This window comes from Chelonoidis abingdonii, chromosome 2 (genome assembly GCF_003597395.2).
Source record: "Chelonoidis abingdonii isolate Lonesome George chromosome 2, CheloAbing_2.0, whole genome shotgun sequence".
Taxonomy (NCBI): domain Eukaryota; kingdom Metazoa; phylum Chordata; order Testudines; family Testudinidae; genus Chelonoidis; species Chelonoidis abingdonii.
The window spans coordinates 75,564,801-75,591,162 of record NC_133770.1 but is presented as its reverse complement, the minus strand read 5'-3'; the positions used below and the strand labels follow the sequence as shown (position 1 = coordinate 75,591,162).

The following is a 26,362-nucleotide window of genomic DNA, read 5'->3' as shown; positions in this document are numbered from 1 at the left end:
TTCGATGAGATGTAATTTTACCATTAAAACTGCATGGAGGGCGATGTCGGAGGAAAACAACCTGCTGTACACACGGCTGAAAATGGTCCTAATAGGCATAAACAAGCATTGCATACTTTTTTATAAGAAGATCTGCCTACCTCCAGAAGAAAAACCTACACCTGCAGACTGACTTTGTGACATCCTTTTTCAGCAGCTGTTCATACACTCATGCCCAGTGCTGCCGGCCTAGTGCCAATTTCAGATGAACAATGGCATATCTGGGCCAACAGCTTCATCCTCACAGTGTGGCAGCAACTCTGGACAAGACATGCTGATGAATTTCAGAAGCTCTAACTTGCATCCCCCTGTTTGCAACCTTGGACACAGAGCCTGGACTAGACTGTCGCAGAGTGGTCGCCACAATGCAGAAATTTTGCTTAGCCCAGTCTTCAGAGTTCAACTACAGGGCAGCAATACAGGTGGTCAGACGTAGTGGAGAGAGTGCACAATTAGAAGACTGGAGGGTGGACTGCAATACCTGGTCACCCTCAATGCACCAGTTAGATGGTTGAACAGAACATATCAACCACAAGTTGCATACAAAAGAAGATTAACAAAGGCCAGTTCAGAGGTTGACTCTGATGTTAAAATAACCGGTAGACAGTTCCTGGTGATGCATAATTTCATTCCTAACCCATGTTTACCCCAAATCTAATTTCCAGTATAAATTGCATGGTAATATTAAAGCACAGTGCATATCTAAAGGGGGTTGCTGTACACATGTAGATAAAAAGAATTAAATATTTCCCAACAAAGAAAAATAAAAGAGGAGGAGTTTTGTTCTTTTAAAAATGCATAAATCCAATTCTACATGCCAGCTGTCTCCTCACACTGTGATGGCGATGATGCCAGGGGACACCATACCTTTTGCACTGATACTGCGAAGATCTGTGATTTTCATTAAGATCTTTGGAAACATGTGAGGCTTGTTGGGTCGTCTCTTTCTGATATAAATTTTCAGTGCTTCCAGCAATGGCTCCTGTAGCTTATCCACTTTTGCTGGTTCTTCAAGGTCCTGGCGGTCTGGAGAGAATAAAAATTCTGCCATTGGTATAAATCTAACGTTTTTCACAACCTTCAAATAACAAGAGGATCCTCCGTGGTCTTGACTGAAACTCTGTAGCACTCTCTATCTTTAGTTCATTCCTCTTTCACGGTCTCACCTCTCCTCTTTCAGTCATCATCCTTCTGCCTAAAGAGAACAAGCTGTGAGTCTCCTCATATCTACCCATGCTGTTCCTCAGTTATTTGGAGGGATGACAATATGAGCAATGCAAAACCCTTACTATCCTGCTTCCTGTCTCTCCCTCCACAGGGAATGGGCATGCTGCTAAATGTAACATTTCAAAATTAATTTTGTATCTGTTTATTTTTATAATAAGACAATGTGACTCAACTAAGTTAAAGGCCACATTTGGTTATTTGATCACAAGATCCAAGAGCAAGTCAATTACCTTTATATATCAGCAGATGGCAGCACTAGCCTGAACTACAACAAGTGTCACTCCAAATTTGTTAGTCTCTAAGGTGCCAGAAGTAATCCTCCTTTTTGCTGATATAGACTAACATGGCTACCACTCTGAAACCTGACTCCAAATATTAAGGATTCTGATTTGCTACTCACACTAATGATGTTGTCTCACATTAAGAAAACCAGTTATTCTGATGGGTTACGCTTAGAAAACTATTTAAATAAAAGTTAAGCTCAAGTTATATTAAAGATGTACCACTAGCTTAACAATCACACTTCTGTCTCAATTTTTTTTGCTAGCTATTGCTGTGGGTAACACTTAAGAGTATTATAGCTGAAAGAAATTAGAGGGGAAAAAAAAACTTTGTTTGCCGTGCACATTTTACAGCACTTAAATGTATACTTTGAATTTAAGTCAGTTTCTCCTGCTTGTGTCAGAGTTTTGCACAGTAAAAGGTGAAAGAAAAGCATTATTTAAAAAAGAGTAGTAAAATTTGACAGAGACACTCAGTTGCAGCTGAAACTACTTTTTGAAACTGACTAGATTTTAACTTGAGAGTGTCTGTTTACATGTGTCATAGTCAAAACCAAGAAATCAAGTCAGCACCACTAGTGTACTTGTTTGTGTAAAATCTTGTTCATAATTACAATTTTGTAAAGGAGGATTGAGGCCAGGATCTCTCTGTCTATCTGTGTGTGTGCATATGTGTATACACCACACACACACACGTGTACGTGTACACATATTTACAGACAGCAGTTGGATAAAAAAAATAAAAATCCCTCTTGTACAAAAGAAATGGTTAGCTTATTTTGTGTGCACATAATACCATACATAGTTTACAATAAATAATAAAAAAAAAAACACGGGATAAATCCTGAAGTCCTCTCTCAGGCAAAACTCCCAGTGATCTAGCTGACTGATTTCAATGGCAATTTTACTTGAATAAGGACTACAAACTTTGGCCAAATGAAAAGCCCTGAATGTAACTTGCATATAGAAATTAATATATTACACAGATATATTATTATATCTATAATAATTATCTATTATCTACATATGTAATTATTAGATATTTTAGCAATGTCAATTATTAAGAAAGGAAAGATCCTAATGGATTTGGTTTTAAAGTATCCAAGTTCACACCGTTCAATACCTCCACAAATTAAGCAGATGGCACTAAGTAGGCCTGTTTCTGTGTCATCCATTTCCAAAGGCAGGAGTTGGTTGGCAAATGTGAACACAAGGTCAGTTAGCGGACCAAATCCAGCATTGTGCATCTGAGTTCGGTTTAGGGTAAGGCCATCTGAAAATGTCATAGTGTCTTGCTCTGGTGTGTATCTTGTGCAAATTCTAAGGATCTGTGGGAGGAGGGAAAAAGAATGACATTTGATGTGTTCATCCTGGAAAAGACTTGTCATGAAGAATCCAGACAGCTTTTGTGACACAGCAAACTCATGAGGCCCCATATACCCCACAATATTTATTACATAAAGTTAAGATTTGTGCTATTGTTGCCAAAATTCATTATTACAAAGCGCATGGAGACAAAATGAAAATGCCCAGTTTTCACTCTGCTAAATGTTTAAAAAGTTGGCAATTTTCTAGGCCAGTCAACTGCTCCCATGAATTACCATTTAACCAAAATGATCACAAGTCTTCTGTTTCCAAGGTTTGTGTAAGTAATGCACATTACCCAGATACAGACACAACAAACCTTTAGTACCCACTATGAGCCTAAATGTACAGTGCTGTTTCCTTGCAACTCTGGCTCCTAACATATAGTCCTTGGTCCTATCAGTAACAGCACACCAGCCTTGTGTTTGGGCTTATACACATCTTAATGATTCTTTTGGATCTGTTCTATACAGGGCCGGCGCAACCCATTAGGCGTCCTAAGTAGTCGCCTAGGGCACTAACATTTGGGGGGTAGCAACTGCATCTTTGGCCACCCTGGTCATCAGTGGTATTTCGGGGGCGGGACCTTCTGCCGCCTCTGTCGGAGGCGCCATTTCGGGGGCGGGACCTTCCACCGCCTAGGGCACCAAAAAAGCTGGTGGTGCTCCTGGTTCTATATAACTGCTCCAATTCCATGTAAAGTCTCAAAAATATTATGAATAAGGAAAGACAAAAACTTTCCTGAGCCTGTCCCCCCTGCATCTGCATCGGAGAAGTAACAGAACTGAGTGGAACTGCAGGGACCAGAGGGACACTTGATAGCAAAGGAAACTGTGCTACCATCTGTACACAATCAGTTCTGTAGGACTCAGCGGATCTCGTAGGAAGAGGGCCTAACTGGGAGTGGTAGGACAGGTAAAGAAGCAAAGGCAAATTCACAGTTGTGATTTTTCAAATGAATAGATCACCACAGAAAAATACACTTTCAATTAGTACCCAATACATTCTGAAGTGTTCTTCCACTATCACGCTGGTGCCTACCACCTCGCCTAGATTGCTGCACTTCCTGGGAGATGGTTAGGGCTGGTAGCTAGTAAGTGAGCAGGCAGCACAGAGGAGATAGTTCTGTTTAAGCGTAAAAGCGTTTTTCACCTGTAACAAATACTGCATTTCACTACTGTTTCCTGACAGCAGGCAGCTGGGTGTGAGGCTCCCATCTGAGAAAATTCATTTTGGGCAGTCACTTCAGTGAAAAATCATATGCTGTTACAGTGACTGTATTTTGATTACTTGCCCCATCAATAATGTGATTTTCATCTTTTGTTCATCTAAATATCTCTGTTCTCATAAAGCTTTGCTACAGATGCAAATGTTGAGCTTGCTTGTGCCTCCATTTCAAATCAGTGGGATTTCTGCCTCTGACATTAGTGGGGGAAGGATCTGAACTTATTGCTATTTCATTTTTCTCTTGGTGTGTAAGGAGACAGCCCCCAGAGATGAAAGTTATCCCAGGTTTTCCCCTTCACATCCGTTGCCCTCAAAGACCTTCTGTCCTGGTGACCCTTCCTGGTTTTGAAGGCACACCAGTGCCCACTCCCTCGAGCTGGTAGAAGGATCTCTAAAAGTTCTCTATCCCCCAGTGGACGAGTTTAACACCTCTGCAAGTGCTCCTTTCCTTTGCCAGCCCGGGAACTCACTTCTGAGCTTGTGACAGACTGTCTGCAGAGCTGGCCCAACTTTTTCTTCTTCTGTTATATTATTTTCGGCATGTTCGAAGTTTCAACCTGCTCACCAGCCAATCAGAACCCAGACTTCCTCAAGGATCTGATGCTCCTTTGCTCAGTCCTGTTCAGCAATCAGAACACTGGGAACCCTATTGGCTGGGGAAGAGGTTCCTTTTCCTGCCGTTGATAGCATCTCGTATTCTTTTACTTGTTAAGGCAGCATAGATTACAGTAGGTTTACTCACATGTGTAAGGCCAGTCCTGACTGACCCTCAGCAAAGTAGAACATTCCATTGTAGGATGGGGAGGACTCGACATAGGGGGAAAAAATGCACAGATAAAACATTTAGAATGCTCTGCATTCGATTAGTAAGTGCTGCCAGGGGTAGATCTATGGTACCAGAGTGATACATTCAGTATGTTGATGTCAGGCATTTCTTAAGAGATAGAAAGAACTCTTATGCTAATCAAGACAAAATCATTATATGTAAACATTTTCTGGATGGCATGGATTAATTTATACAGTTATTGAGTTAACATCTGACGAAGTGGGTATTCACCCATGAAAGCTCATGCTCCAAAACGTCTGTTAGTCCATAAGGTGCCACAGGATTCTTTGCTGCTTGAGTTAATAAAGACATGGGTACAAGGATCTAAGTAAAACTGACGCAGCCAATCATATACATTCAGGTTACATATAGTGAAAAACAGTTTATAAAATTTCAGGTTTTAAAGAACACACAAAAATATAATTGATTAGCTGGCTCAGCTCACGTTCATATTCGTTGCTTTCACAATGCTACTTTATCAGGGCTTGACTGCATCTATTTCCTGTACAGCCAACTTACTTTGTTTAAGAAACTCAACAAAAAAAAGATTTACACAAATACAAGCTAGCACAGAACAAATGTTAATTATTTCTATAACTACCGAAGCTCTTACTCAGAAGCCCTCAAATACTTGGCTGCTGACCAATCTGCAGTTGGTTCTTTCATCTTCGCCTGGCAACAATGTTCCAAATGAGTGGGGAGGAGAATCAGAGGGAATGGCATTTTAGAGACCTACAGGGAAGCTTTTCTCTCCCTTTTTAAACCTCCCGTAAAAGCCTTAATATGGTATATTTCTGGATAAGGCCCCTCCACTATTTTCTGGCTTAGCCCATAGTCGGGGCATAGATCAAAGTATTAAGAATTTGGGCTGAGGGGGTGTGTGTGCCAGAATTAAATAGATTTTTCTTTGAATTAGAATATGCTCTCAAAATTCCTTTTAAATCAATGATCAAAAGAGGCATAAAGGCAAATATAACTGGCAGCAACATGAACAATTCTGATTAATTCATGGCACTTCTAACACTTTGCTGCCCACAAACTCCCTCCAGGGTAAATGTTCTTCTTTTAGACAGTGTTGGTAGGTCAGATGTTCTGAATCTTTACAGAAGAATGGGTACTAGCTCAACATATATTTTAGGCTTATTAGCAGATGTTAACAAACTACACACTTATATTGTCAATAAGTAAAGGTGGGCAAAGCATCTTTTCCATTTTCACTCCCCATGAACTTATAATACCATGTTTTGCACTTTAGGGACCCAACGGTTTCCTGCAGCTTTTTTGTCAATGTTTTGTTTTCTTAAATCATTTAAAAAAATGTATAATAAAAGAAGAGATGAAATGAACTGCTGAAGGAGCAAGAATTTCGATACACCTTAACCCAATGGACTATAAAGAAAACAAAGACATCCATCGCTTAGCAGAGCATACTGTTCGTTGTGAAGAGTGTGATTTGCTTTGCTCCTTCTATCCTGGAACTCAGAGCTGGAGAAACACTATCAAAGTTATCTAGGGTACTCCTCTGCTGGTGCTATTTGGGAACACTGAGCTTCCTTCTATAAAACATTTAGGGGTGTAACTCATTTGCTATGAGAACCACAGCGACAACAGTTGTATCCCAATATGACAGTAGCCAGTGCTAGTCAGATTTCCAACTTTCTGACCGGCAATTCTCAGATTTCAGTTCTTTTTTAATTTGAAGTTGCAAGATAATTTGCTAAGTTAAGCCACAGCCCAAATGTAGAGTCCTTTATTCTAGTATCATTCACCCTACCACCACCATTCTTCCTCAATAATGCATACGGGTGGAGTTAAATGACATGGTGCTAAAAATACCTGAACACTGTCTACATTACAGCTTCCATCATAGGTGCCAGGGAGCTGCACCAGTACACCATTATGCATCCAATTTTTGCCAGGATGGCACAGCCATGGAGATGTCTTTGTCACCAGTGCTGTTGACCATGTGACAGAGAAGGAGCATTAAAACACTGGCACAGCAGAAGCTTGGATGTCTCTCTTCTGCAGTGCACCTGAACTTGACTGGAGCAATTAGTTCCCAGATTTCTTTCAAGTGCCTCCTCCCATACCACCTTATGGTTAAACCATGGGACAGGACATTTTGAACTGTGTAGCACTTGTTCCCATCATGCAGAACAGAAAAACATAATGGCCTTACATAATCATTACTAAGCCCTTTCTTAAACAAACTCCTTGTCAAGTAAATATTAAACTTAGATTAATCGAAGAACACACAGGGACTGTCAGTACATTGAATAGATACAGATACAGTGATATTTTTGTTTTAAACTGAATCACTGTCTAGAAACATCCTCCCCTAACATCTTTAATATTGTTTAGATTCTGTAGTGAAGCCAACTGTTTTAATTGTCACACTGCAGTTAAATGCCTCTTGTAGCCATAAAGAAAGTTCTTAGGCCTGATTAAAGCATCCTTTGTTTTAAGGAATATTTTTATCTTAAAATATCTGGATTCCTCGTGAGGGAAGAACAAATAGCAAAAAAACCCCGTGTTAAACAAAAGGAAAAGGAACACATGCAGGAAGCTAAATTTACAAAGCTTTCACTGTCTTTTAAACAGATTTATAAAGGCAGTCTTGACTTTCTTTCAAAAATATTTTCACTTTTTTAAACTGGTTTGGTAGACCGTTCAACTTCCTAGAAACAGAACCCACAGCAGGTGCTCTCGCTAAAATCCAGCAGTGGCATGTCCACATAATTGTCAGTTCGCACCTATTATTTTGCACACAAGAATGCCGCCTTTGTGTCACTGCATGGGTTTTACAACACCCAAAATAAGAATGATAATTTTAGGGATTAGAGTTGAGAAATTCTTACTTCTTGTACCAAAGGAATGAAGACAGATTGAACTTTCCTTCTCACCTACAGACAACAATAGATAGAACTATGAAGTGGCAGTAATCTCTCTGTTATTAAGGCTGTGACCAATTTTTCAACAAACCTTTTCTCTGCTAACTTTGCCAACATTAAACCAATTTGTGTGGAATTTCTTATGTTTGTTCCCTTGCCACGGGAGAATTTTTCTGTTCATTGGTGGATAAGCAGAGAAGAAATCCAGATATGGCGACTTGTAAAATAAGAAGCAATCACTTCTGCAAAGTTTTCTGAATTATTTTAATTTTTAGTAGCATTTTAATCTCTACAAGTCTTGGCTTCAGATTTGGCTTAAATTATGACATTCTCAGTGAGGACAGATGCCTCTAACTGTTCTCCAAAGCTTGGCATTATTCACTACAATTTTTCTGAGTTCAAAAGAATTCCACAGCCCACACTGGATGGAGTTTATGAAGTTCATTGCCATAGTCAAACTGCCAGGGTATACTGGAGTTTAAGAGTTCATAGTGGTAGTTAGTTACCATACAAAGCCCAGGAGGCCTCTGACAATTTATAAACTCTACAGGAACCCTGGGCATGACTCACGTTAGCAGGGCTGAACTAAGGCAAAGTGGTACCCTAGGCATGTAAAAAAAATGTGGGTCCCTGACCTCCACAGCTCCATTCCTAGTGACACCACCTACACGTGCTGCTTGGGCACAAGTCTCCACAGGGAAGGGACCACAACAGCCCCACATGGTTTCTACTGCCCTTAGGCTGGTGATGAGGCTCCCACAAGGGCCCAACTGCTTGGTTGGTTGCTGTGGTAGGGCAACATAAAGAGCGGCAGCAGGCCAGGGAGGATGAAAATCAGAGTCTAGCTGTGGTCCCCTTCTTCCTGGTCCATCCAATGTGGAGGCAGCAATGGCAGCAAGGTGATGGACTAGGAAACCCTTTTTCCCTGATGTACCCAAAGAATAACAGGAGGTCCCAGCCTGCCTCAAAACAAGAATCAGTGTAGGGTTAGGGAAGAGGAAGCCTCCAGCCCAAAGGAAGAGGATTAGCAACAGCAGGACAGTGCAGATTGTGAGTCTATTGCTTCTAATCTCCTCCTGCCTAGTGACCCAAGCAGAGAAGTGGCAGCATCCCCTACTCTCCAGGACAGGGTGATGGATGTATTTCCATTGTGGAGAGAGGTGGCCCCACATGGCAAGACTGTCCAGGCTAATCCTGCACTCCTGAAAGTTCCACAGAACTGAAGGGAATTTTTCCAGGGTCAAGCATCCTTCTGGCCCTGCAGTTAAAAAGCTCTGCAGGCTTCCCAGATCGTGTGTGTTCCAGTATCCATGGCTCTTGAGGCCTGCAGGGTATATATACCCTGTAGAACCAGAGAGCAGCTGGACAAACCTCCTACAGAGTTCACAAACTCTCTAGGTGCAGAGGGGCATGCAGAGTTTAGCAAATGGCAGAAACTTCAAGGAAACTTCCATATGCCCAGGCAGCACATCCTTGTCTGTTCAGAGGTGGAGCTGCCTGGGAAGGACTCCCTGTCTCATTACTACTCTGTGTATCCACACTCATAATTATTTGCACTTACATGAGAATATACATGGCAATATTGTTCCGTTTTCCCATAAAATAAGATTTTCAGAGGCTAGTGGCAGGAGAATTTGAACAACTTCACCTCAGACTGGGGAATCCAGTGCCACAAATCAGGCTCTTCCTCCCTCCCTCCCCTGGGAGGGCACACCACCATTGGTGCAGGAAAAAACACATATCCTGCTGAACTGAATGTAGAAGGAAGACTGGTGTGTTTAGGGCAGCCAGGGGACTATCCTGGAGTCAGTCAGTCTAGCTGTACAGAGAGGAGCAAAAAATACCCCATTCACCAGCCTGGGGAAACATCACGCAGAAAGCGAAAAGGATATGTTTTTGATATGTTTAGTCTGTGGAAACAGTGGCGAATCCAAGAAGTCACATAGGAAAGACAGAAAGATGTGGCAGGGAGTAAAAGACTGAATGAGACGCACAATGTCTGCACATAAATAACAACAGATTCTACAGTCCTTAATAGGGAGATGAGAGTAGAGACCCATGGGAGAGGAAGAGGGTAATCATCAGGAGCACAAGTGAAGGGGGAAAAAAGACATGGGCCCAGGACAGACAGCTGATGGAACCCCAACCGGGAGAGGGGGATGGAGAAAGCGGAGCATCCACCAAAAGCAACTGGGAAAGAGCACCTGGGAAGGTAAGAGAAGAGCCAGGAAATATACAAATCAGAGAAGCTCCAGGAAGAGACCAAGTGGATGGTCCATATAGTCAAAAGCAGCAGCGAAGTGGAGGAATACAATGATGGAGGAGTGGCTTCTAGACATGGCAAAGAGGAGGAGATTACATCAATCACAACACCTGAAATTCTGTTTCTTATTGGATCTGAGTTTGTGTTGAGCACCCTACTAAACATTTATTGTTTTAGCTGACCAGATTAGCGGGTGTATTTCAAAGCTATATGTCCCCCCATTAGAATCCAGGTATATTCCAGCTGTGAAAACATGCTCTCATCCCATGTTCACATTAGACAAGTAATAAAAATGCTGTCATGAGAGGCATTGACACATTAGGCATGCGCTCCAGCTGCCGTCAGCATGCACCATTCCCTTAGACCACCACCAAGATTCATTTCCCCCTGTTCACAAAACGAGGAAAAAAATAGTTGTGAATGTGTATGCGGCATGTGTGTGTGTGAGCAATACATGTGTGGTGCATATTCAGTGTGTGTGCATTATGATCTCGGCAATATGCACATATAGGCACTGTGTGTACATGTAAGTGCAAGGTTCATGCCATGTGTGGTACGTATGCAGCATACGTATGCAGTATGTGCCGCATTCGTGTACAGAGTGTGCATGTATACTAATGTAAAACCAAATCAAGGGTTTGAAATACATCCTTATAATTACGGGAAATGGATTATTGCAGGGAAAAAACATACATTATTAATACATTGCTAAAATTACTGACATTTAACTTAAATAAAAATATGGAATTGCATTCCTATTCAGATTACACACAGCTAGTGCAGGATTAGTTAATGTGTTGGGCATTTCACAGACAGAAGATGTGCCACATGATTTTGGTAATTGTCTTTTTCTTCTTTTTAAGCAGCACATAAAATAGTCACATAAAACCTGCAAAAATGTCAAAGGAAAAAGTTACATCTCTCCACTATATAGAAGCCTGAGCTTATTTTTGAAAATTTCAGGGTTTTTTCCCTTTATTGGTAATTTAAGCTTTTTGCTGTAACTCACGTTGAGTTTTGTCTCTTCCCTTTTTGAGAGGAGCAGAGGAAAGATGGGCAGATAATGAGGAGGGTCGTGCTCTGATAAACTTTTGAAGCGTGGCTTGAAGGCTGCCATATTTCCTGTGATATGATGCATCACTTTCTCAAGAATCACTCTATGCTACGTACTTGCAGAGTTAAACATCGATCATTTTGCTATTACTCAGATAAGACCACTTATGTTTTTGTAAAATCTACCAAATAAATTTTCACTAGTCACTTTCACCATAAGCTAGGGGTATTTGAACATTTAAGATAAAGCACCAGCTACGAACTCTACACATCACATTTTTTAAAAGGTTAATAACCTACAGCTAAGGAATATGTGCAACCAGTATAGCCATTAGAGAAGCACACAAAATAGAGAGAGAGCATATCCTCAAAGCTAAGCTAGCATTCAATGCTGAGGGAGAGTTAACATTTGGATCTTAACCAATCAGAATTACCAGCTGATGAGGGAGGCATCTTAAGAGCTAAGATTCAGGGGTGAAGAATTAAGATACATATACTCTCCCCATACTGTTCTGGCAGCAATATATTAACCATTTGCCACCTCAACTTCACAATTATAAATCAATTCTCTACCCATAACTCAGGCAGAATACGCTTGAGACATGTTATCCTTTATAAATGACTTTATTCCTTCTGGTGTAAGAAGAACTTAGCTGGGTCTTATCATAATAGTGCTAACAATGACAGGCATGCTATTGGGAATACATCGTTCTGCCTTGTGGAGAGACCACACACAATAATGATGAGACAGTCCAGTATGAATGAAAGCCTATAAGCAAGCGGCCAATGAGAGGTGAATCTTGGAAACTGGAGGGAAACCTCAACTTTCTCTTTTTTATGGGCCAGAGAATAATCTCTCCCCCTCTCTCTCTGTTTCTCCCATATATCAGTCCCACCTATAAGAGATCCTTAAAAACAAGAAGAAAAGGTCAGAGCAGTTAATATTCCCCTTAATATGGTTTCATTTGAAGTTGTGCATTTTGGGGATTCCATGATTAATTACTTTAACTGAAAATTCTCTAGGATAAACTCCTGGCTGAGGCCAAACAAAATACATACAGTACAGGCATCCAATGGAAGGCTTTTCAGGCCCATGGAGGCATTCCATACACTTTGGGGTTTACTAAAGACAAGAATAGTTCTGCTCATCAGAAAACCAGATGAGAAGATCATAATTTTTCCCCTAACACATTTTGTTCTTGGTGCAATTTCAGTTTTGTTATAAATTACTATAGTGATTAATAATAGTTCATTTGTATTTCTAGAGCACCTTTCATCTGAGGATCGCTGAGCTCTCTGCAAACAAATAATTCATCCTCACTACACTCTGTTGAAGAACATTCGGTCAGTGTTGTTACCTCCGTTTGCCAGACGGGGAAACTGAAGCAGAGGAAGGTTAAGTGACTTGCCCGAACAGACAAAGTGAATATTGACTGCAGAATCAGGAGTCAAACCCCGAAGTTCTATTGGTTCAGTTCCCTGCTCTTGAGTATACTCTCTCACATTTGATTTTAAAATTAAACTTGGCATTTTGCTAAAATTTAATGGTGTTAATTTGAAAGTACTTCTCTATAGTGAATTTTAGCACCACCAGAAGTTTTTTGTATTGACATATGGTGCATTTAAGGGTTGGCTCTGCACCTGCCTCCACCTTTGGGTGCAGTAGATTCCATCATTACAACTTGGGAAAATCTTGATCTAAAGATTTATCATCATCATTGTACTCTTTCATTACATCCATGGCATCAAAGGTACAAGCCATCCCAAGGCTATTATATGGTGAACTGTCTTTCTAGGCATCCTCTGTGTAGACCCATAAGTGTAGTGTTCATAATGAAACCTCACTTTCACATTAGCAACAGGAGAGGTGGTGTGTTTTCACCACAATTTAAACACATTCACGTAGATACACAGGGCCAAATTCTGCTCTTCATGTAGCCAGGCTAAAATCAACAGAGCCTGAGGACAGATTCCATGCTTTGAAAGGGTAACCTTTATTCTCCTTTCTCTTCTCTCATGTATCCATTACCACGTTACTGGTCACACAGGTTTCTAAAAGGGTAAGCTCATCCTAAGTAATATATCTGTATGTATGCACTAATCTCTGCTCTCAGTTACACTAACTATCCCATTGATTCATGTGCACCTGAAGAACTGGCATAAAACCTGGTTCCCTCTCACTAATGACTTCTGCAACACAGTGCAGTATAAAATACATCTGGAACGCAAGCACAGATTGTAACGTACAGATACATACCAAGATGTCCAGGCAGGCTGCTTTAAGCAGAGTGATCTGGTCTGCAATGGTCAAACTTGTAAAGCCAGGCAATCGTTTTGCAAATTCCACTATTTTAATAATGCACTTTGTAGCAAGTTCACTGAATTTGTCCCAAAGCCCAAGGTCCAGTCGAATCCGATGGTCTGCGCTAGAGTTCTGGAAAGAAGAGAAGACATCATAAATCAGCAAGCTCCTGTTCAGCAAAGTGACTGATTTGCTAGTAAAATAATAACTCAGTATTTCTGCTAGCAGTGCTTTCTATTAGCATTCCAGGCATTTTCTGCAAAGTTTGCTGTTGTGATGCTGCTGTTTTTAAACTTGGATTAGTCTCCTAAAAATTCTTTGAATGTTTCTGTTACTTATGATTACAGAGGCCATCTGTACGCAGAATACAAATGAACTTAAACATTTCCAAATACCACTATCATCATTCTTCCCTGTCATTATATAATGAGTGCATTGAGACAGACAATTTACATTTGAACCCCTGCAAATAAAATGAACAGTGGATCTTGAATATTGGCTCCTCATCTGGAAAAAGCAGCAAAATATTTTGGAACAGAGTTTCACATACTTAAGGTCTTAGAAAATTGGTTCTACTTAATTTCTCTCTCTGTGGCTCTATGAAGGTTTTATAGCTCTCTCAAAATACCATCCCTCATGAATTGAAGAGTAATTCTTTACATAATGCTACAACTCTCCTTCTGACTATGAAAGCACTATGCACAATTGTTGAAGGTAGTACATTCATTTGAGAGTACAGAGTTCAGTATTTTACAACATATTTGCCTATCAAACTTCGGGTATTATGAAGACATTCTGAAAAGTCATACTCCCTCACTAGTTGTGCCTATATATAAACACGCAGATGGACTTTGGATTAAGATGTCTCTTTGCAAGATCCATGATGAAGTGATGGAGTTTATGTTTTCACAATTTTAAAAGGAGGCTAATCCCTTCCTGCTCCCCCAAATCTGAGTTGGAGTGGAGAATCAAGTCTAAATTTACATGAATCCACACTTCTAATAGTCACTTCTATGTTTAAATGTGCTCTCTTTTTAAAAAGATAGAAACAATACCCCATTATTTCTATTTAAAATCTATCCAGCAGAGCTCTTAAAATCAGCTTGATTTTTTAATGACACAAGAGAAGACAAGAGGAAATGTCTCTATAACTTTAAACATAAAGAATTCCCTTCAAAATGGACCAAAAGTAATGGGTTAACAGTCACAGTACCGCCCTTTGAAATAATTCTTTCAAATTTATTTTATTTCATCCTCAAGGACCTTGGTGAAATACAGTACATCAGGGGAAAAATAAGATCAAGATGTGCAGTCATTCAGGCTGTAATTACATTTAATAAGCAGTTTATCCAGTTCATAGAAAGATAGCATAGGACAGAGCTGCACAAAGCAGAGCCTAAAGCAGGAAATCATTTTACAATAGGGTATCCATCTGGAAAAAAAGACGTTGCATGAAAAACCAGCAAGTGTGAACAAAATCTTCATCAGTATCATATAAGGTTATTTTATCATGCTACACTTCTGGCAAAGGGAAGTTTGACGTGTCATCTATTAAAAGTAATGCAATGCAGTCTCAACAAAATGTAAATCTAACTCCCTATTAGGCAAACTGAAGAGAAGAGGTAGTTAATAAAACACAATAATTTGGTGTTTAATTATACTAGTTGCCAGATTTATAGGTATTGGATCTAAAATTGCTAATGCGTTATTTTCGAAATGCTGTAAATAGAAAGCCTTTTAACATTTTATTTGGTAATGAACACAATGATAAGTCTCATTGAAAACAGCTATGTTTTTGGCAGCAGTCCTGCATAAAATTGATTCTACATCATCAATGTAGAGGCTGAACAATAAAACATGGGGTTAATAAAATGCCTGTTGGAAACAGAAACCGATTAGCAATGCTTGGAGATCTTCTCTATCCATGCAGTGAAAAAACATCAAACATGAGGAGTTTTGCAGAAGCAAGTTTTTTGGGTGCCTTTTCCAAGAGCAGTCCATGCATAAGTTTAAGGACTGTGCTTCCTGTAATCCCATATTAGTGCACGTATGGTGGAACAATACTTAATGCTCACTAGTGACATCTTTATCAGTGGCAAAGTCCAACCATGCTATGAAATCCAATTAGTCATTTTTGCCCCATAAATTGATCTCATTTTTTTTCAATTATTTTTATTCTCCATTGCAATCCACTCTATCGCCACATAACAATACAGAACAATATATTCAGGAAAATATGCACCTCGTACTGGAATCTCTACTGTCTTTAAAAGCCACTTTACAAATGGAACAAGGCTTATAGGTACCACTATGGTGCAATCAAGGATACTGGCGATCTTTCCTTAGCAAAAGCAGCAGTGCTCTAATTCTAATACAACTGTGGTGATCAAGGAATTCAGTACATACCTTTGCTGAATGCCAGTGTCATGATACAGTAATATATTATCTCTGTAACAGTACAGAACAGTAGTCATGTAACTTTAAAGTAGAACAGCTACAAAGAACAAAATCCCTGAAGGATGCCTATTTGTACACTCTCAGCTAGCAAAGTGCTGTTTGGGACAACCCGAAGCAGGGTCCACAGAGTATTTTCTGGTTAATTTCTCCCTGTATCTTGAGGCTGGATGTAACACAGCTGTAGACTTACAAATAATATCAGTCTCAAGGGATAAGAAGCATAGTTACACTCAATTATATTATAAAGTATGACATCTCTAGAGAAATTCCAGTACTAAGGCATGTTCTCTTAGCTGGATGACAGTAATAAAACAGATCTATTTATGATGGATTTTTGAAATCCATTATCTTTAAACAGCTTGCTGGTTCTCATCATTACAAGAGCTATACTTGCCCAGCAAATGTACCTGTTAATTCAAATGACCTGGGGAATTTAATATGAAAGACTTATTCTTCAATTATTGTAAGTAAACTCTTTTTTCTTCTCGTTGTAATTGTTAGCAATGGGGACACCTTATAGAAGGGATGGATATAAAATTTTCTAAAACTTATTTTTCACAAAACACAAACTATTTTTAAAAGGGAAAAATATATTTCTTCAGGACAGAACACCTAGAATAAAAAGTCTTGGGTTTGTAAATAAACTGCTCCTTGCAGAGTTCAAGAATAAATAAGAATATTATAATCATAGAATCACAGAATATCAGGGTTAGAAGGGACCTCAGGAGGTCATCTAGTCCAACCCTGCTCAAAGCAGGACCCATACCCAACTAAATCATCCCAGCCAGGACTTTGTCAAGCCTGACCTTAAAAACCTATAAGGAAGGACATTCCACCACCTCCCTAGGTAACGCATTCCAGTGCTTTACCACCCTCCTAGTAAAAAAGTTTTTCCTAATATCCAACCTAAACCGTCCCCACTGCAACTTGAGACCATTGCTCCCTGTTCTGTCATCTGCTACCACTGAGAACAGTCTAGATCCAGCCTCTTTGGAACCCCCTTTTTGGTAGTTGAAAGCAGCTATCCAATCCCCCCTCATTCTTCTCATCTGCAGACTAAACAATCCCAGTTCCTTCAGCCTCTCCTCATAAGTCATGTGCTCCAGCCCCCTAATCATTTTTCAGAGGGGTAGCCATGTTAGTCTGGATCTGTAAAAGCAGCAAAGAATCCTGTGGCACCTTATAGACTAACAGACGTTTTGGAGCATGAGCTTTCGTGGGTGAATACCCACTTCGTCAGATATTCTGTGATTCTTCTTCTGACGAAGTGAGTATTCACCCATGAAAGCTCATGCTCCAAATGTCTGTTAGTCTATAAGGTGCCACAGGATTCTTTGCTGCTTTTACTAATCATTTTTGTTGCCCTCCGCTGGAGTCTTCCCAATTTTTACACATCCTTCTTATAATGTGGGGCCCAAAACTGGACACAGTACTCCAGATGCGGCCTCATCAATGTTGAATAGAGGGGAATGATCACGTCCCTCAATCTGCTGGTATATAGTCTGATACTTGCACTCCAAATGCTTAGATAGATTTCTTAGGGTTGCATCCCTCTGCAGTGCTTTTTTGGTCTTAGCCATTTTGCCACTCTGTCTTCTGCTGTAACAGATTCTAGAGCCTTTTGCTCTTGTTAAAAACAAAAAATACCAAAATTGGTGTCAAACGCAGTGATATTAAACGTAAAAGAATCCTACCAATGGAGCAGAGTTTCCTCTTTCAAAAGGTCCAGGCCAGTAAGCTCACGAGGTCTGAGCAGTTTTACACTTTTCAATATGTTTATTAAACATCTCTAGGGTTGTTGTTGTTTTCTTAAATTGTGAAGCAGTTTACAGAACCAATCCACGCTCTGCACACGGTAGCAAAATGGTCTTTCACACAATGTCTAGATTCACTGTTCTACTAAATAATAAATAAGGACCCTAATAAAAGAATGACTACGTAATCGTCTGGCTGCAATATATTGTTACCATCAGTAAAGTGGAATAGAAAACATTATGCACTTCTAGCTTTCTTTGGCCTCATAATTTTTTGAATTATGGTTTATTTCTAATTTCTTGGCACTTCTCTGATTTCCATATTTCAATTTCATGTGCCTCATAAAGGACAGCTTATTCTATCACCAAACCCTGCAAATTGATTAATCAACATGCATGAGCATCTGACATATTCTAACAAATCCACGACTCTTCAGTTTCTCCCTTCCATCCCAGTAAGGTAAGAACTTTTTTAATCTTTCGCATTAGAAAACTACTAAGCTAAAGAAGTGAGATTGCATTTTGTTCAGAACAGTGAGGTTTGTGATCATTCTGATCCCTAAGTTCTATAATCAGGGGCAAGCAGCTGTGAAAGCCCAAACCCAGTGCTTATGGGTCTAACTGTTAAGATATAGGCAGGGGCAAGACATAGTAACGATAAGTTCATAAAACAAATTCCCATCTAAAACACTAAGCTGATAACCAGAGCGTAGTCAGATCAGTGATTTCAACAGTCTACAATTCAGATATAGGGGTGAAGCTGTCTGTGAACCTGAAGACAGTTGTGGTATTAAAGTGGTATTCAACCAGTTTTTATATATCTGTGGCTAAGAGACTGAACTTTTTCTGAAGTTGCAGGGTCATAAGATCCTGGTTAAGCCAAAACAGCCCTCCTGAGGTGGCGGAGGGGAGTGTTAATGAACAAGACTCTTATTCAACCCAAGCACCATAAACTAGCAGCGTTGCTAGCCACATTCTCTTCATTCAGCCCAGTGTTAGACTTGTTGGGGCCCAGGGCAGGAAGCCTCAGCCCAAGTCCTGTCTCGGGGCTGAAGCTGACGCCAGGTGGCAGGGCTTGGGTTCGGGCTTGTGCTTTCTGCCCTGGGCCCCAGTGAGTCTAACGCTGGCCCTGCCGAAGCCCGAGCAACTTAGCTTTTTTGGCGGGGCCCCCTGTGGCGTGGGGTGTTCTGTAATTTTTGTTGTCAAAAGGGGTCACAGTACAATGATTTTTGAGAATCACTGAGCTAAAAGTCAGTGAATGCCATAAGCATTACAAAACCAGGCAAACAGGGGTTGCTCCTATGCCTCCAGAGTTCTCTGTTCTGACTCCACATCAGGAACCACTTGTCTCAGCTTCCCATGGGGAATGATCAGATCAAGTCTTTAAGTCAAACTAGGTCCAGCTTCATTGGGTTACTCAGCTTAGGAAGGCACTCCCTAGGGTGACCAGATGGTAAATGTGAAAAACTGGGAGGGGGATGGGGGTAATAGGAACCTATATAAGAAAAAGACCCAAAAATTGGGACTGTCCCTATAAAATTGAGACATCTGGTCACCCTGGCACTCCCAGCTAGGCTCTGAACTTCCTGCTGGCACTCAACCCTGCTTTCTGACTGAGTGGTGCCTCATGCTAGGGGACACCATTGGGGTGGGATGCGGTAGCAGCCGCATTACAGGCAGTGCTGAATGAGCAATGTTCTCAGATACAGCACCTATATTTATATTGTTCCAAGAAGTAAAAAATAATTATAATTATACCTTAGCGACCAACTTACAATGGAAAAATATAGGGGCCACTGTTTATGTTTTGATAACATATTAGCCACACAAAATACCAATACAATAGAGCTACTGTATGATCCTAACATAAAGCTAACACAATAACATATTCATATCAGATGGACACAGTTTGTTTGCCACACAGTCTGTGAGCATAAAACTCTGGAATGCATTCCTGTCTGAGGACATACATTCCAGCTGTGGACATATGATCAGCTCTGACACGAACAAAAAGTGGTTTCCCCTAAGTCCAGAAATGTTTTCTACACTTATCTTTCAGACATGGCCTTATGTTTACTGAACAGCACGTCTATTTATATGCCATTTCGTTTAAGATGAGTTGTCTCAATGTTTTAGTTTTTTTGGGGTAGGAACCTAACACAGGAGATTCACTGAAAAGACTCCCCACAAATCCCACAGATCTTGATGCCTGAAGTTAAGAACTTCCAATTATGTCACCAGCTGGCTGTTATCAAGTTTACAGCCCAGCACAGCGCAAGGGTCCCAGGAGAGTTGAACGTGCTTGGCCACTTCAGTAATTCCTGTTATTTAACGGCATGCCTGCACTGATTGTTTTGACTAAGTCTGTCACGAGCAGGAGTAAGGAGATACTGCCAGAGAAGCACGTAGCAGTATAAGCTTTTTTCAGGGCAAACAATTTTATGCGGTTCTCAAAATCAAATGTGTAAACGGTTTGTGAAAATATTACATTTTTCTTCTTTTTCAACCCTGTGCATTTGAGATCACAATGTTTACACTTGCTTTCTTGCAATTTAATTTTGAGATCTTATAAACAGGGATCTAAGAGCTTTAACCTGACTTCCCCTACATCTAGTTAAAAAAAATAAAAAGAGAATACTGCACATAGCATGCCACTCAACACCAATTTTCCTTGATTAAGGTTTGAATAATTGAAAATTTTCCAGTCTGACCAAGCACTACAGGACAGAGCTTCTCATGCACAGACCCAGGGTGAATCCCTCAGTCTTGGCTGCACAACACAAGTAACACAACATCTATCTAGCCCCTTTGTCCATTTAAGTTGTTTCTGATCTCACAGCCAAACAAACGAGAACGCACGCTCATCCTCACACAGTGCCTGCTGCAGGGTATTTTGCACCTTCCTCAGACATCTGGTACTTGCCATTGTTAGTGACAAACCACTGGATTAGACAGAGCACAGGTCAGTTCCAGTATAGAAATTCCTATGTTCCTATGACTTTTACGGTGACTTTATGCCTATCGAGCATATCTTTAACTACTGCATTTGAAAAATGTGATGTGTTTCTTCTGTATATGCTGCAGTCTCTTATCCATTTTCCAACACACACTACATATAAATGTACATAGGAAAATTCTGAGGGATGAAATCTGTCTCTTAACCTTTCTACATAGAATTGCACATACAGCATAAACTATTTGGGGGCGGTAGCCTAAATTATAAACTGACATTTTGGAATTTGCTTTATTTATGAATTAAAATGGAAAACACAACACCTGCATTCTTCCTGGTCCCAACAGCTAATCTCCATCAGTTTTGCGATTGGGATTAGGCAAAATTTGTAGCTATAATCCAGTAATGTTTAAAAGCACCTCATCGATGAGGCTTTAGTCTTCTGGAGCTCAAACATGATTTGCAGCCTTGTGAAGGAATTTAACAATTAAGACACTTCTCGCAAAAACATATGCATGTGCTTAACTTTATGCATGCAAGTAGTCCTATGGAGTATACATCCATTTATTTGCTAGGTCAATACTTTGATCTTTCCATCTTTTAAATTAAGATTGGATATGTTTTCTGAAAAAAGAGATCCCTTACCTCAGAGGTGGGCAAACTATGGCCCGTGGTCCACATCTGGCCCGTGGGACCTTCCTGCCCAATCCCTGAGCTCCTGGCCTGGGAAGCTAGCCCCCAACCCCTCCCCTGTTGTCCCTCTCCCCCACAGCCTCAGTCCCGGGGGGCCGTCCCGGGGGGCGAGAAGCCGGGGAGGGTCAGATAAGGGGCAGGAGCCAGTCCACACCTGGCTCTTTGGGGAAGCACAGCCTCCCCTAACCGGCCCTCCATACAATTTCGGAAACCCAACGTGGCCCTCAGCACCAAAAGTTTGCCCACTCCTGCCTTACCTTGTACAGTAACTGGAGTTCTTTGAGATGTATATCCCACATCAGGGTGGGCGCTTGCCTGCGCACTCTTGATCGTAGATTTTATTTGCAGTGTCCATGCGCCCTAGATAACCTCGTGCTCTATTGTGAGGGTATATTATGAGGGCATACCCACTGGTGCTTCATTTCCTTCTCAACCATGAAAGTCCAGCAAGAAGACTCTGAGGCACAGGGGAAGGAGGCCGGGTAGTAGAGAATCCCTAGGAACACACATCTCAAAGAACTCCAGTTACTGTACAAAGTAAGTAACTTCTTCTTCTTCAAGTAGCGTCCATATGGGGGCTCCATCTCAGGGGATTCCCAAGCAGTACCTCAACTATGGCTTCAGTACAGACCATAGAACAGCATCACTGAAAGCCATGTCAGCTCTGGAAGCAGGCATGAGATTCAATAAATTGATCTACTTTGGTATAATTTTTAGAAAATGTCTAACATATCCATTCCCACGCTACAGTCACCTGTGTACTTTTCCGAGTGTGTTCTCTACAAACAGCACTTACCGTAGTGTATTTCCCCAGCTGGCAGAGAGAAGGGAAGGTTTCCTGGTGAGCTTTTCGAATTTTCTCAGTGAGATCATCCAACTCTGCAGTCATTTCATAGTTTTCAGTAAACTCTTGCTTTGAAGGCTCTTTCTTCTTTTTGTTCCTGTCATTTCTGACAGCTAGAGACAAGAAAGGAGGCAGGTCAGGTGTGCTTAATGAGACTACTTCAAATTGCTTTCACAGCTCTTCTTCAAAGCATTTCCACAGATTTTTTTTTTAACTTCAAACGTTGAAGTTAATTTGGATAGAAAATGTAGCATAAGTGTAGAAGAAAAGTATTTTTGTTGGTTAAAATGCTATCAAGAAAAAGTACATTAAGATGGGCCAATGCACCAATTTCTCATGTACACACACAGAAAGTAAAAGCCAACTTTCCATAGCAAGCTTGAGACCTTCTGGTGGTACGTCATTTATAAATAACATACTTCAAATTTCGACGGTGTCTGCCCCCTGAGGAGCTCCACCACAACTTAACCCACATTGACGAAATGTCTCACTATAGCTTTGTGAGGCAAGAGTTACTAACCCTATATTATTATTACAGATTAGGAAATTAATGCGCCGAGAGTTGATGTAATTTGCTCAAAGTAACAAAGTCAGTGGCAGAGCTGGGAACACAACCCACATCTCCTGGTTCCATGTCATGTATTTTAGCCCTAAAACCATCTCTTCCTTATAGGAATCTTTCTCTCAAAATAGTACAAGTCAAAAGAAGTATCTTTTATGAATTCATTGTTTTACAAACAGTATAAACAAAACTCTGTAAAAGCATGTAGACAATGGGCAAATTTCTGGTATGGCAGGCATTTCAAAATCAATAGTAAAAATTCCAATTTAAAAAAATCCACATGGATTCCAAGGCCAGAAGGGACTATTGTGATGATCTAGTCTGACCTCCTACGTAACACAGGCCATAGAACTATGCCAAAATAATTCCTAGGGCAGATCTTTTAGAAACATCCAATCTTGATTTAAAAATTGTCAGTGAGGGAGAATCCATCATGAGTCATGACCCTTGATAAATTGTTCCAGTGGTTAATTACTCTCACTTTTAAAAATTTACACCTTATTAGCAGTCTGAATTTGTCTGGCTTCTACTTCCAGCCATTGGATCGTGTACCTTTCTCTGCTACACTGACGAACCCATTATTAAATATTTGTTCTCAATGTAGGTTTTTATAAACTACAATCAAGTCACCCCATAATCTTCTCTTTGTTAAGCTAAATAGATGGAGCTCCTTGAGTCTATCACAATGAGGCATGTTTTCTAAGTCTTTAATCATTCTTGTGGCTCTTCTCTGAACTCTCTTCACTTCATCAATGTCCCTCTTGAATTGTGGACACCAGAACTGGACACAATATTCCAGCAGCGGTCGCAGCAGCGCCAAAAGAGAGACAAAATAATCTCTTTACTCTTACTCGACATTTCCTGTTTATGCATCCCAGAATTTGGCCACAACATCCCAATGGGAGCTGACATTCAAATAATTATCCACCACAACCCCCAAATCTTTTGCAGAGTCACTGCTTCTCAGGATAGAGGCCCCCATCCTGTAAGTATGGCCTACATTCTTTGTTCATATTATGTATACGTTTACATGTTGCCATATTAAAATACATATTTTTTGATTGAGACCAATTTACCAAGCGATCCTGATCATTCTGAATCAGTGACCTATCCTCTTTATTATCTACCACTCCCTCAATTTTTTTTTGTCATCTGCAAACTTTATCAGTGATGATTTTATATTTTTTTTCCAGGTCATTGATTAAAAAGTTAAATAGCATAGGGTCAAGAACTGGTCCCCGCGTGACCCCACCGAAAACACACCCACTCAATGACAAATTCTACATTTTCAGTTAAATTTTGGGACCTATCAGTTAGCCAGTTTTTAATCTATTTAATGTGCTCCATGCTAACTTTATATCGTTCTAGTTATTTAATCAAAATGTCACGTGGTACCAAGTCAAACACCTTACAGAAGTCTATTACGTCAACACTGTCACACCTTTATCAACCAAACTTGCAGTCTCCTCAAAAACAGATATCAAGTTAATTTGACAGGCTCTCTTTTCCATTAACCCATGCTGATTTGCATTAATTACATTACCCTCTTGGTTAATCAAGTCCCATGTCAGCTGCTCCATTATTTTTCTCAGGATCAACGCCAGGCTGACAGGTCTATAATTACCTGGCTATCCCATTTACCCTTTTAAAAAATATGCACAACTTTAGCTTTCCAGCAGTCTTCTAGAACTTCCCCAGTGCTCCACAGCTTATTGAAAATCAACATTAATGGTCCACCAAGCTCCTCAGCCAGATGGAGGATTCTAATGAGAAATAAAAATAAAGCTCTCCCAAACAGGCACACGTACATGCTAACAGCAATACTAATACACAACCTTATTCAGGTTCCCCTATTTTGCATAATATATTCATGTTGGGAGTAGCAATTAAACGATATGTGTCCATGCATGAATGCACAGAGGCCCTGTATCAGGCTAGGGAGCATACATAGAAAACATGTGAGCCATAATGTACCTCAGTGGCTCTTATCATTGAGGTTCTGAAGTGTGGCGTTTCCCAAAACATATAGAAGGGGCCAAGAGAGGATATGCAACTTCTGCCTCATGCTCTCACTGGTTGCTGTGGGTTTTGTGTTTGTTTAGTTCAACAGTTGATATAGTTCCGTATTATTCTAAATTCTTGCACGTTAAAATGATCACAATTCTAAAGGCAACACATATTTATTCGTGTGTAGAAATGACAGAGTAGGTCATGTAGGAGAGTGGCACTATATATGAAAGGAAGCATAGAGTCAAATATAATAAAGATCTTAAATGAATCAAACTATACCAGAGAATCTCTACAGACAGTAATTCCATCCTTGAATAAGAAGAATATAGCAGTAGGAATATACTACCAACCATCTGACCAGGATGGTGACTGTGAAATGCTCCAGGAGATTAGAGAGGCTATAAAAATAGAAAACTCAATAATAAGGGGAATTTCAACTATCCCCATATTGACTGGGCACATGTCACTTCAGAATAGGATGAAGAAATGAAGTTTATTGACACCATAAAAGACTGCTTCTTGGAGCAGCTACTCCTGGAACCCACAAGAAGAGAGGCGATTCTTGATTTAGTCCAAGGTGGAGCACAGGATCTGGTACAAGAGTGACTACAGCTGAGCCGCTTGGTAAGAGTGACCATAAAATTTAACATTCTTGTAGGGGGGAAAACACCAAAGAAGCTCACCACAGTAGCATTTAACTTCAGAAAGGGGAACTACATAAAAATGGGGAAGCTAGTTAAACAGAAATTAAAAGGTAATAGTCACAAAAGTGAAATGCCTGCAAACTGCCTGGAAACTTTTTTAAAACACCATAATAGAGGCTCAAATTAAATGTATACCCCAACACAAAAACATAGTCAGACGACCAAAAAAGTGCCACCACAGTTAAAAGCTCCTGTCCTGTCCAAATAAAAGGCCAAGGCTCTCCTTACATCAGGCATATGGAGGATGGCTTCCCTATTTTCCTGGTGAGGCTTAGGATACAAGGTTGGAAGGTGAATGAGTTGGTTCACGTGAAATACAGAACTCACATTGGGGGTGAACTTTGGATGTGGTCTAAGAGTGACTGTGTTAGGGAAGAACACTGAATAGGGTATGTGCCATCAGAGGGACGATATGGCTGAGCTCCATATTAGAATTGGGCACCATAGGGTGGGTGAGAAGAGAGACAGGAGAGCACTTCCTCTTACATACTATCTGATTAATTGGACAAAAATGGGGTGCATGGCATGATGTTGCCAGCAAGTCTGGAGCGCCAGGCTCATCCCAGTACTGAGTAGAGGCAAATCTGGTGCATCAGACATCAAAGGGTCTACTGCGGACCGAAAGTCCAGCAGTGCCAAAGCCATCTGTACCGGTGGTGGTTGTCCACACTGAGATGTCTGCACCGAAGGAGTGGGTGATGTGGACCTGATAGGGTAGTCCACCGGTGCCTGGTATGCCGAAGACAGGTACGGACATTGATTTCCATACCAAAGAAGCCATCCTCAGGGTGTCAAGTATCAGAGGGGTAGCCGTGTTAGTCTGGATCTGTGAAAGCAGCAGAGAATCCTGTGGCACCTTATAGACTAACAGAGGTTTTGGAGCGTGAGCTTTCGTGGGTGAATACCCACTT

General features: G+C 40.6%; 1 protein-coding gene across 2 annotated transcripts in view; it reads right to left on the bottom strand.

Annotated features, from left to right (window-relative positions):
• Positions 1–26,362, bottom strand: part of RARB (retinoic acid receptor beta) — a 313,595-nt gene that overhangs the window by 6,464 nt on the left and 280,769 nt on the right. For both annotated transcript variants that reach the window (XM_032768027.2, XM_032768028.2), the window contains exons 4-7: positions 22,128–22,288; positions 13,430–13,606; positions 2,671–2,875; positions 907–1,065 (exon numbers count right to left, since the gene is read on the bottom strand). In XM_032768027.2, the coding sequence (XP_032623918.1) occupies positions 907–1,065; positions 2,671–2,875; positions 13,430–13,606; positions 22,128–22,288 (702 nt within the window). The remainder of the gene's footprint in view (positions 1–906; positions 1,066–2,670; positions 2,876–13,429; positions 13,607–22,127; positions 22,289–26,362) is intronic.